This window comes from Tupaia chinensis, unplaced genomic scaffold, assembly GCF_000334495.1.
Source record: "Tupaia chinensis unplaced genomic scaffold, TupChi_1.0 Scaffold000131_1, whole genome shotgun sequence".
Lineage (NCBI taxonomy): Eukaryota > Metazoa > Chordata > Mammalia > Scandentia > Tupaiidae > Tupaia > Tupaia belangeri.
In genome coordinates this window covers 1,064,508-1,076,608 of record NW_006159600.1, presented here as the reverse complement: position 1 = coordinate 1,076,608, position 12,101 = coordinate 1,064,508, and the positions used below count along the sequence as shown (strand labels likewise).

Sequence of the window (12,101 nt, the reverse complement as noted above, 5' to 3'; positions counted from 1 at the left end):
AATTCTTTCATAGTAGTAAATTGGGGAGTCAGAGGGGGGTCGCTTCCCAGTGAGGCTGCCTCAATTCTCTGGAGCAAATAGCAAGCAGCCTTGCTGACATGCTAACTGACCCAAGCTTTGTTCCAAGGTCGGGGGGTGCACAACAGTAGCCTTGCCAACGTGTTGATCCGACCGGAAGCGGAGCTCAAAGGTCAGGGGGCTCAGACAGATCCTGGGGCCTCACCGGGTCGGACTCCTCCAGCTGTCTTTAGTTTTCCTGGGATAGCACTGCCTTCAGGACTCCTTGAAGACCTGGTCTTGTGTTGGTAAATCTTTTTGGATTTTGTTTATGTGAGAACATTTTTTACTTTTTCTTCCCATTTGAAGGATAATCTTGCTGAGTACAGTAATCTCGGTTGAAATTGGTTTTCATTTAACATTTTGAATATATTTCCCCAATCTTTTCTTGCTTGCATTGTAAGGTCTGAAGTTAGCTTGATGGAGTAATATATATATATATATTTTTTTTTTTGAGAGGTTTTTGCTATAAGGCGCATGCGCTTGCCAGAAAGACAGAGGGAGACAGAGAGAAAGTGAGAAATCACTCCCCCCCTCCAAGGGGGATGCCCATGCAGCAATCCCTTCTCCTCCATTCTTCTCTTGGGATCTTGGGCACACACGCACATGAGCCTGGCATGAGTTTAAGCCACCAGGTCTGGGACTTGAACCGTGGTCAACTACATGGGAATCCAGCAACATAACCATTATGTCAACTGCTGGTCCCTTGATGGAGTAACCTTTGTAGGTAACTTAACATTTCTTTCTTGCCAGTTTTAGTATCTTGTCTTTATCTGTGGTTTGATCAATCAGGCTATGATGTGCCATGGAGAAGATCTTCTTGGGTTGATTCTATTTGGGATCATTTATATTCCTTGGGTCTGGATGTTTGAATACTTCTCTAAGTTTGGAAAGTTTTCTTCCAATATTTCATGGAAAAGATTATCAATGTCCTTATTAGTTTCTTCACCTTCTGGGATACCAATTATCTGGATGTTTGGGTATTTAATGTTATCTAGTACTTCTTATGTATTATTCTCATGGGAGGGTATTTTCTGTCTTTTGGGTGATTTTTTCTAGGTTACAGGTTTTGACTTGTAAATCTGAGATTCAATCTTCTGCATGATATAATCTTTTAATACTTTTGAGGCTTTATTACAGCCTTCATCTCTAACAGTTGTTTGATTCTTTTACATAGTGTCCATTTCTTCTTTCAAATCATGGAAGGATTTCCTCATCTTCTGGAGCTCGTCTCTTTTCTCTTGCATCTCCTGGAGTTCGTTTTCTTTTCTCTTGCATCTCATTTAGTTTTGTCACTATGAATATTCTGGGCTTTTTTGGTTTGTTTTGTTATTAGAGGTTTTTGCTATAGGGCGTGTGCACTCGCCAGAAAGAGAGATAGAGAGAAAGCGAGAAATCACCCCCCAGGGGAATGGCCACACCACAATCCCTTCTCCATTCTCCTCTTGGGATCTTTGGGCATGCACACACGTACCCGACATAAGTTTAAGCCACTGGGTCCCCGACTCAAACTGGTCGACTACACGGGAGTCCAGTGTCATAGCCATTATGCCAGCTGCTGGTCCTGAATATTCTGAATTCTTTATGTGGTATTTCCATGAGTTCCATTGTATTATCTGTGGACGATGATGATTTGTTCTTTTCCCTTATGAGAGAGACATTTTCTTGGTTTTTCTTATTTCTTGTGCCTCTGCAGTGGTTTCTGGTCATCTGATGGATTGTATGTTTCTAATTTCTTAGAGTTAACTCTGAGCAATCAGAGGCGTGCGGGAAGAGGTGATCCACAAACTCTCTGCAGATCTGTTTCCCTGACACTCACCCAGCAACCTGCACTATTGTCTTTGAAACTGAGTATTTCAAAGGCCTCCCCATTTCTAAAGAACAGATATACCTGGGCTGAGCTGTGGGGTTTCAACTGAGGGAGAGAGAAGGGGTCATGCAGCACACATTGCGTGCCACATGCTTCAGAAAACTATGAAATCTGAAACAGGAGATAGCAGAAGTCCTACAGTGGTCTCCGGCCCATCTTGGCTAAAGCAGATGTTCAGAAGTTGTGTGAGAGGGAGGAAGGATGGGATTCTCCAGAACCCAGTTAACACACCTGAGAGTTCAGAGGTATGTGGGAGATGAGCCACACTCTGTAGCTGTATCCTTCTTCCTGCTGCTCTGCAGTCTCTTCTGATTTTTAGTCCTTTGGTAATGTATATTCACTTTTGGCTAAATTGTTGGAGGTTACTGCAACTGTAAGCTCGTTTACTTTCTTTTGTTAATATTTAAGAAACCACAGCTGGGGCCAGCAGGTGGTGTAGTGGTTAAGGTGCTGGACTCCCACACAAATGACCATGGTTTGAGTCCTGGACCCAGCAGCATGAAACTCATGCCAGGCATGTGTGTATGTGTCCAAAATCCCAAGAGGAGAATGGACAAGAGGTTACAGCATGGCCACCCCCCCTGAGAGGAGGGTGATTTCTCATTTTCTCGGTCTATGTGTCTCTGGTAAGCACACAAGCCCTATATAAAAATCTCTTTCTAAAAGAAAAGGAAACCACTGCCAAACCCAACATCATAAACGTTTACTCCTGAAGGCTATAGTTTTAGCCCTTCAATTTAGGACTTTGAACCTTTAAAAAAGTAAAAATAAAATAAAAAGGTTTTAGGAACCAGAAGGTGGCATTAATGGCTTGCATCACTGGACTCCCACGTAGTCAACTGCAATTCGAATCCCAGACCTGGCGGCTTAAACTCATACTGGGCAAAAGCCAAGGGGAAGCCAAACAAATGGGTAAAGGTCAGGGCTTTTTAAATTATTTTATTCATTTATTTTACTTTGACCAGGGTGGTGGGTGGTGGGGAGAGGGGAAGTAAGCCACCAGGTCCTGAACTTGAACCATGGTCTAGTGCCCTAACCACCATACCACCTGCTGGCCCTGAGAAAGGTCAGTTTTGACTATTTCAAGTGGCACGGTGGTTAAGGCACCTGGATCCCACAAGGCCAACTGCAGTTCAAGTCCTTGACCCAGTAGCTTGAAAACATGCCAGGCACATGTGCATACATGCCCCAAACTCAGAGAGTGGTGATGATTGAACATGGCCATCTCTAAGAGGGGCTGGTTTCTGTCTCCAAGGAATACACACCCACAGCAATTAGAAAAAAAAGGGGGGGCAGCACAACCCAGTGGGAGAAAATCTAGACTAAATGTTAGTTTATGCAAAAGTACTTAGGGTATTCTGGACTTTCCAAGCTTACAAAATGAGTATGAAAACATGCTTTTATTTAGAACTGTCCTCCAAGGCCGACTCCTGGATGCTTCTAGCACTTCTCCCCCTTCCCAGCTCCAGTTCACTGGCTGAGGGCCAGAACTTGTAAGGAGAGGCTGTGCCAGGGTGAAGGGACCCTGAGAACATGGAGTACAGTGGAGCAAGGCTTGCTTGGACATAGTTCTGTACTAGGGAGTGAGGCAGGACACATTAACTGTGTGGCCTTAGCCAAATCACTAACATTCTCTGGGCCTCTATCCTGTAAAAAGCTCAAGAAATCATGGCAAGATAAGCCCCTTTGACCTGCCTCCCTAATCTGCTATCATGAAAGACACAGCCTGACACCTGGAGGGTCAGGTGGGTTCTTGACCAGGGCGCTCTCATCCTCTTCATTAAATCCAGTGGAGGGTTGGGCCCCACAGCACAGTGGTTAAGGGGGGAGGGGGGGAGTCAGACCCCATGTGGTCGATCATGGTTCAAATCTCAGCCCCAGTGGCTAAGCCAGGAGGGAGCAAGTGTGAGCCCAGGACTATAGTGGGAAGGAAACACAAGGAAAGAAGACTGTGTGGTATCACAAGGTCGTGAAGGTGAGGGGTTCTCTCTCACTGCAGCGCACATGGACATAACGGTCCAAGAGCAAAAATCAAACAATCCAAGGGCCTTCATTCCACCCCTTAGCTCCCTGGTTCTCTGGCAGTGGCCTCCCCCTTTCTGAAGTCTGCTGCGAGCCCCCAGTTGGTCTGTTTGACAATCCAGTTGTTAAAAGCAAAGTTGGGCCAGCAGGTGGCATGGTGATTAAGGGCGCTGGACTCCCACATGGCCAATCATAATTCAAGTCCTGGACCTGGCAGCTTGCTTTCTTTCTCACTGTCCCTCTCTGGTCAAAATTTAAAGTTAAGTAATTCTTTAAAAAAATAAAAGGACAGATGAAGGGACCAGCTGGTGGCATAATGGTGACATTGTTTGACTCCCATATAGTTGACCATGGTTTGAGTCCTGGATCCATAGACTTAAAACTCACACGAGGCACGTGTGTGTGTGTGTCTGTGTGTCCCAAATCCCAAGAGAATGGAAAGGATTGTTGGGTGATTTCTCACATTCTGTCTCTCCCATGAGCACTTAAAACTAACACGAGGCACGTGTGTGTGTGTCTGCGTGTCCCAAATCCCAAGAGAATGGAAAGGATTGTTGGGTGATTTCTCACATTCTGTCTCTCCCATGAGCACATGTGCCCTACAGCAAAAAAATCTCCATAAAAAAAAAAACAGCACAGGTCAGGCTGGCAGGCTTGAAGGCTATGGCTGATAACTGTGTGCTGACAAAGGGACCAGTCAGGGGGACCTGCACCTGCACAGGGGCAGACAGGGAACCTTAAAGCCTGATTGTTCCAAAGAGCTCAGTAGCGCTCCCTATTAAGCCCAACTCCACACTCACACTTGATGTAACAGGAATGAGCTGCATGCTCAGTACGAGTGGACTGGAAACCTGACAGGTGACCTGACCCCGGGGCAGCCCAAGTTCTCAGAACCAGCTCTGGAGGCCACCCTAGTGACAAACACCCCTACCCTACACTCCAACCATTGTCTCTTAACAGCTTATTCCTTTTCCCCCAGACCACACTGAACAAAACCAGCGGAGAGCCAATGAACCCACTATTAGCCCAGCAACGGCAAGGACCAAGCTACCGTGTGGGACACAGTGCGGATCACTGCTCCTGAGGGCAAAGCGGCCCAATCACTTGTCCCAGCTGCAGTGTCCACAGGACAGGCACCTCAATGCACATCCCTTCCCCCAACCCCAAAACCAATTACAAAAGGAAACAAGTATGGAATCAGGGAGACCACTCCACCATCTCCCTAAAGCAGGGCCCTGACAATGAAGCCCCCCAGCTTCAGGCACCCCCAGCACAACCCTGCACACGTCCTCAGTCCCCACTTGAACCCCAGGACATGAACCCATCCAGTGTGTACCCTGTACCCTGCTCTAGTCACCCTCTAGCTCCCAACAACAAAATCTCACACTCATGGAGAAGCAGGGTCCCTGGGGGGCACAGGAGCTGCCCCATGGATACTTAGTGAAGGGCCCCAGCCAGTTGGAGATCTGAAGTAGACACCGTCTGGAAAGTGACTGCTTCAAAACTATCACCCACCATTGACCTGGCCAACCCCCAAAACACCCTGAAACTGCTGTCAAACCCACCCTTGCCCAAGTGACAACTGGAGTCTGCTATCCAGCAGAATAAGAAGCCACAACGGAGGTGGCTTTTCTAAAGGTTCACAGTAATGGTGTCCGACATAGAGCTAGTCACGGCACATGTGGGCATTTGACAATGAGCCCTAAGTCCCCACAGGGACAGACTATGGCAGGCAGCTGGCTGCGGTCCAAGGAGGTTGCTCAACCCCACCTTATGTCCTCAAGTCTTGAGCAGCTTGACCATGCAGAGAAAAGGGAACCTGCCTCCTTCCTGATTCCGCAACACCAAATGCAGGACAAGGGGAGTGGGGCGAGGCTCCTGAAATCCCACCTCCCATCTGGGAAGTGGCTATGCCCACTCCCCAGAGCCACGTCTAATACCAGCCCCCACCAGCAGCCACACCCTAACGAATGTGGGCCTGCCTGCAGTGCTCCCGCAAAGTGCAACCATGACCACGGCCCATCTTGACCAGAGAGACAGTGAGAAAGGGCTGTGTCCACAGGGTCAGCATGGCTCTCACCCTGGCCTTCCTACGGCATGTTGCCAGGGCCGAGTCAAAGGGCTGGGAGTGCAGGCAGCCTTGACCTCTACCTGCTCCTCCTCTGCCAAAGGCCCTCCCCCATGCCCTATGCAAAGGGCTTGCTTATTCCCCTGGATTCCCTTCTGGTCCCTCCCAACATGTCCCCTCCTCCACATGACAGTGAATGGCTGGCCCTCAGAGGGCAAGGCCACGCTCAGTTGTGTTCCTGAGGCGCTCAGTCGTGTTCCCGAGTCAGAACCAACAGAGCTGCCCTGGCACCTCCCACGCCAGGCACTACGTAGTGCGGGGAGCTGGCTCCGGTGCCAGCTCTAGGACTCAGCATGTGCTGTTCCCAGAGCCCGTACGTGCAGGGTGGGGAGAAGGGCCAGCACCAGGAGAGGAACACCACACCCTACACCATCAGAAAATGCTGACCCTGGTTTATTCTGACTGGAAACCCAGAACCCAGGAGCCAGGAGAACAGGGGTGGGCTTAATCCTCCTCTTCATCATCACCAGCTCCAGCCCCGCCCTGGCCCTTCTTGGCGTTCTTCCTCTTCACACGGCCTGGACGGCCACCTCCGTACGGAGAGCGCAGCGAGAAGTCGATGTGCTTCTGTGAGTCCAGGCGTACGATGAAGGACGGGATGTTCACCACCTGCTTGCGCACCCTGGCGGGAGGGACAGCAGTGAGGGGACCTCACTCAGGACAAGACACCCTCTCCCCCTCATGCCCTGCAGTCCACACTGGGTGCTGCAGCTGCACTGGCTGGAGGCCAGGAGGGCAGCAGGACCCCACCCCAGCTCCTCCGCACAAATGCTGTAAGTTCTCATCCACATTTCACAAAGGGAGAAGTGACCCACATAAGACCACCAAATGGCACGGTGGTGTGAGCCCAAGACTGATTTCCGAACGTGGCACTGTGCCTGCTACTGAGCCTCAGCACTGTGTGGGCAGCGCATCGTCCACAAGCGACAAGCTGAGATGGGTCTATGAGCCCATTTGTGAGACACATGAGTTGCAGGGCCAGTGTGGGGCAGAGGGCTGCAAACATCTCGCCTGCTCACTCACAGCCTTCCCCGAAAGGTGCCCATCTCACAGAGGGGCAAACCAAGCACCAAGTAAACACCCATGAGCCTCTGCCTGGCCTCCCCACTGCACCAGCTGCCACCCGGCCCCAGCTAGACGATTCCTGCAGTCCCTGGCACCTGAGCACCAGACCCCAGACTGCAGTGGACACCGTCAGAAGTGTCAGAACGCACAAGTGACCAGGGTCTGGAAAGGACAAGTGAGTCCGGCAGCACTGAACCACCTGAGCAGCTGAGGCCCAGTTCTCAACCTCCTCTGGGGACACCAACGGTTACCTGTCCAGCTGCCTGCATGCCTGGCAGAGGCCTTCGCAAGGTGTACGGCTCAAGCCGCAGTGACCCTTGCGCTGGGCTATGGGAGAGGCCGCCACCTCAGGCCCCTACAAGCGCTTTGTGAATCTGTACCCTCAAGGCAGGCTCACTGCTTTGCCAGCTCCAAGGCTGCACAGAGACAGGGACAGTAGGTTTAGTGAGGGCACCCATCAGAGGGGACGGGGGTGGAGGCCCAGAGGACGGGGTACCTGATGTGGCGCTGGCGAATCAGCACCCGGGCATGGTGGATGGACTTGGCCAGGCCCAGCTTGAAGACCTGGGTCTGCAGGCGCCTCTCCAAGAAATCCTCGATCTTCAGGCCCAGGATGTAATCCAGCTTCATCTTGCCCTCATCCAGCACCCCGATGCGCACAAGGCGCCGGAGCAAGGCATTGCCTGGAGTCCGGGAAGAAATACTGATTCAAGGTTCTGACCAACCTTGAACTCTCAGGTTTGATCCTTGCCCCCAGCTCCTTGTGGGGGTGGATACAGTTCCGTGGGAACAGCCAGCTCAATCTAGGACTTGCTGGCCACTACCCACTGTGATTCACACAGTTCCTCTAAGCCACCCTAAGCAGCCTGTGACCGTCCTCCCTCTTAGCAAAGAGGGCAGATGGCAGGTATTCTCATCTGAGAGCAGAACCTTCCTTGTTTAGTGCTGTTAGCTGAGGAAATGAGAATCCTCCCAACAACTCAGTCTGCAAAAATCTAAACGCTGTCATGACAACTACCTGTTAAAAGCATAGTGGATTAAGACCTACCTTCCTGGGGACAAGCAGATGGAGTAATGGTTATGTGGACTGTGGTTCAAGATCTGGACCCAGCAGCTTAAAACTCACTCTGGGCATGTGTGTGCCCAAAATCCCAAGGAGAACAGAAGAGAAAAGACTGCAGCATGGCTATCCTCCTGGGGGATGATTTCTCACTTTGTCTAACTTTGGAGAGCACTCGCACCATAGAACAAAAACCTCTTAAAAAAAAAAAAAAAAGGTGGGGAGCAGGAGGCATGTAGTTGAGGTGCTGGACTCCCACATGGCCGACCACAATGAGTCCCAGACATGGCGGCTTGCTTTCTCACTTTCTCTGTTTCTCTGTTTTGCACATGTGCCCTACAGCAAATTAAAAAATGAGATCACCTTTTAAGGCTGAGAAGACATATCCAAAACTAGGCATTTTCTGGCCGAGTATAAATTATTTTATCCTTCCACTATGAGATTTCCCACCAGAAAACACACAAACACACACACACACAATAAAACGTACAAAAAACTTTGAAACCTATACATAGATTGTTCATAACATGCCTTTCCCATTAGCTTTCTTTTAAAAAAAAAATTTTAACATTTTTTTTTTATTCATTCATTTAATTTGACCAGAGAGCGGGAGAGGGAAAGTGAGAAAGCAAGCCACCAAGTGGTTGGCCATGTGGGAGTGTCCAGCACCCCACCACACCACCCGCTGGGCCCCCCCTTTCTAAATATTTTTAAATTACTTATTTAACTTTTATTCCCCATGAGCTTTTTTTTTTTTCTGGAGAGATTTTTTTTTTGCTATAGGGCATGTGCACTCACCAGAAAGACAGAAAGTGAGAAATCACCCCCCAGGGGGGGATGGCCACGCTACAATTCCTTCTCTTCCATTCTCCTCTCTCAGGATCTTGGGCATGCATGCACACGTGCTCGGTGTGAGCTTAAGCCACTGGATTCTGGGTCCAGGACTCAAACTGCAAATGACTACATGGGAGTCCAGCAACATAGTCTTTATGCCAACTGCTGGTTCCTCCATGCGCTTTCTTAAGACCTTGCCTATCCAAGAGATGTCAGCTACTACCTTCCATCCAACAACCTGAGGCTCAGAGGACTAGGCCACTTGATGCCCACTGTCCAAACCCACAGCTCCTCACCACTATTCTAGATGGCCCCCACAATCCTGGGTCAAAAAAAAAATTACTTTTTAGAAAGGATAAAGATATCTGGTTCTGGTTATCTAGTTATGGTGAAGCACAATCTGAGGAACCTTCACCAAGTGACCCACACTAGGCACTTCCAACAGCTCTGGCACCATCACTGGCCGAGGTAAGTTCGAGGAACACTAGCCAAAAAGACGGAGCTGTCCTAGCAGGGAGCTAGGAGTAGGCAGGCTGCCAGAAGCTCACGAGCAAAATGCAGACACAAACCGCACTTTTCGCAGCACCCGTCATCTTCATACAGCTTCCTTTTCTGTATTCACTTTAAATGCCAGAAGTGGTCTGAGCATACGTGAAAGAGGTATCACCCCCTACTGGGGCCTGGTCGAACAACCCTTTGTCCAGTCAGGATCTTGGGTTCCAGTGTGCACAACCCAGCGTGAGACCCCTAGGACTGGGGCTGGAGCTGCTCGGCCAGGTGGGGCTACTCCTCTGTGCCACATCTACTGCTGCACCACAGGACTGCCCTTTGGGCTCCTCTGTGCAGCATCTACTGCTGCACCACAGGACTGCCCTTTGCATCCACCTCAGTGCTGAGCATCAAACCGCCCACAGCCCAACGTCAGTACGAAAATACATCCAAACATAACTACGAGTGGGTCTGCATCCCTCTGCATCTCAGACACTTCACGCCTCTTTAGAAATAAGAAATCAGGGACCAGCAGATGGCATAATGGTTACACCATTTTTGTAAGTAAACTGAAAATAAGGAAATACACAAATGAGCTTACCAGTTATCCTCACTTGGGTCCAAGTGGAGTGAGCAGTCCCCACTAACATAAAATTTTGTAAATAAAAACCCCCTTTTGTTGGAATTTTGCTTCAATAAAACATATCAAAGCCTGGGACCAACGGTTGGTGTGATGGCTATGGCACTGGACTCCCATGTAATCGACTGCAGTTTGAGTCCCGGACTTGGTGGCTTAAACTCACGCTGGGTGCATGTGTGTGCAGGTCCGAGATCCCAAGAGAAGAGATTGCGACATGGCCATCCCCCCGCCCCAGGTGATTTCTTGCTTTCTCTCTGGCTAGCACATGCATCCTGTAACAAAATCCTCTCATAAAAAAAAATCAAAGCCTGAAAAAATTATATATATATATGTATGTATGTATGTGTGTATATATATATATATTCACACACACAGATAACTTTAAAGGAACAGGAGGGACCAGCAAATGGCTTAATGGTTACGTTGCTGGACTCCCAGTCGACCACAGTTCAAGTCCCAGACCTGGTGGATTAAACCTTAGATCAGGTTTAAGTCACCGTGTGCATGTGTGCCCAAGAGCCCAGAGAAGAGACTGGGGTGTGACCATCCCCCTGGGGGGTGATTGATTGGTCACATTCTGTACACACCGTATTTTATGACAAATCTCTTAAGACAGGGAAGGGTCAATTACTATATAGGCAAAACTTAGTTATGAAAATTGGACATTCAAGAAACTTCACGCGTTTATTCCTACCACTAACACACACAAGGATACACGGTACCCCAGCACGTACAGCTAGAGCCCACTGCCTAAACACACACGGCGCCATTAGCTGCGGTCCCGTGTCAACTCAAACTCCAACATGACCCACGTCTCACATCCAACCAACAGGGTAAAGCATCGAATCCAGAAGACCCTTTCCTAATTCCACCACCCGCTTACATGCAAAGATGGAAGGCTGGCTCCCTTCTTCACCCGCACCTCATCACCACGCAGGCCTGGAAGGCGCCCTCACAGCCCGGCCCACCCTCTGCCTGGGCTGCCCACCCACCTTCGAACAGACGCCGCGGGTCCTTCTCGTCCAGCGTCAGCAGCTCGCGGGCGGCCTTGCGGATCTTGGCCAGGGTAAATTTGACTCTCCACACCTCGCGTTTGTTCCGGAGCCCATACTCGCCTGCATACGGAGGGAGCCGAGCAGGGAAGGTGAGCGCCACCGCCGGGCACAAAGACCGAGCTGGGAGGCTCGGGACACAGGGGAGCTCCCTAACCCACGAGCTAGTGCCGAACTTGCGGGTGCGGATGAGACACCGAAGGACACGGCCAGCCGAGCACGTGGGAGCTCGCCCGCGTGGTTTCCTTAGGCTCCGGGAGCCGGAACCGCCGGGGTCACTCACCGATCAGCTTCAGCTCTTGGTCGAGGCGAGATTTCTCGAAGGGTCTCCGCGGGGTCACATAGGTTTTGCGACAAACCCAGCTCCGGGCTACGGGCATGGTGGCTCCCCTTGCCTGTCTGCGCCTGCGCGAGAGGAAAAGCTGGGCCCACGCGCGCCCTCCCAGCTCCCGCTCGCTCACGAGAACCGCCCTGCGGCTGAAAACGCCGACATCACCCCCGGCACGTCCGCTCGGCCGCCCCGCTCCATCCCTAGGTCTTCGGCATCCTCAGCAGAGGCCGCGAGGGCTGCCCGGCACACGCACGTCCGCCCAGACCCCGCTAGAAAACCTGCTCCACCGCCAGACCTGCGGACGCCGGGGCACCGGGAAAGAGAAGCACGCGCACCCCGGCCGCGCTCTTATAGCGACGCCGCCTGCGACGTCACGACGCACGGCGCGCACCTGCGTCTAGCGAAGGCGTCGGCGGGCGGAAAGCAGTCGAGAGGCGAGGCTGGGCTAGAGCGGCGCCGGAGCCGGGAGGACCGAGTGCTCGCTGGCCGCAGCCGTAGGGTGGCTAAGCGAAGGGCCTGAGGAACGAGGGCGACGTCGGGGACACCCTTATTT

General features: G+C 51.0%; 1 protein-coding gene across 2 annotated transcripts; it reads right to left on the bottom strand.

Annotated features, from left to right (window-relative positions):
- Positions 1–6,452: 6,452 nt before the first annotated feature.
- Positions 6,453–11,914, bottom strand: RPS9 (ribosomal protein S9). 2 transcript variants are annotated; one of them, XM_006144736.2, is made up of 5 exons: positions 11,844–11,914; positions 11,501–11,622; positions 11,158–11,280; positions 7,639–7,825; positions 6,453–6,699 (listed from the first exon to the last, which is right to left on the bottom strand). In XM_006144736.2, the coding sequence occupies exons 2-5, from the start codon at positions 11,595–11,597 to the stop codon at positions 6,522–6,524; spliced, it is 585 nt and encodes a 194-aa protein (XP_006144798.1). In that variant the 5' UTR covers positions 11,598–11,622; positions 11,844–11,914; the 3' UTR covers positions 6,453–6,521. The 2 variants fall into 2 exon arrangements, with proteins under 2 accessions (XP_006144798.1, XP_006144799.1); XM_006144737.3 differs by having other exon boundaries at positions 11,827–11,865.
- Positions 11,915–12,101: the final 187 nt, after the last annotated feature.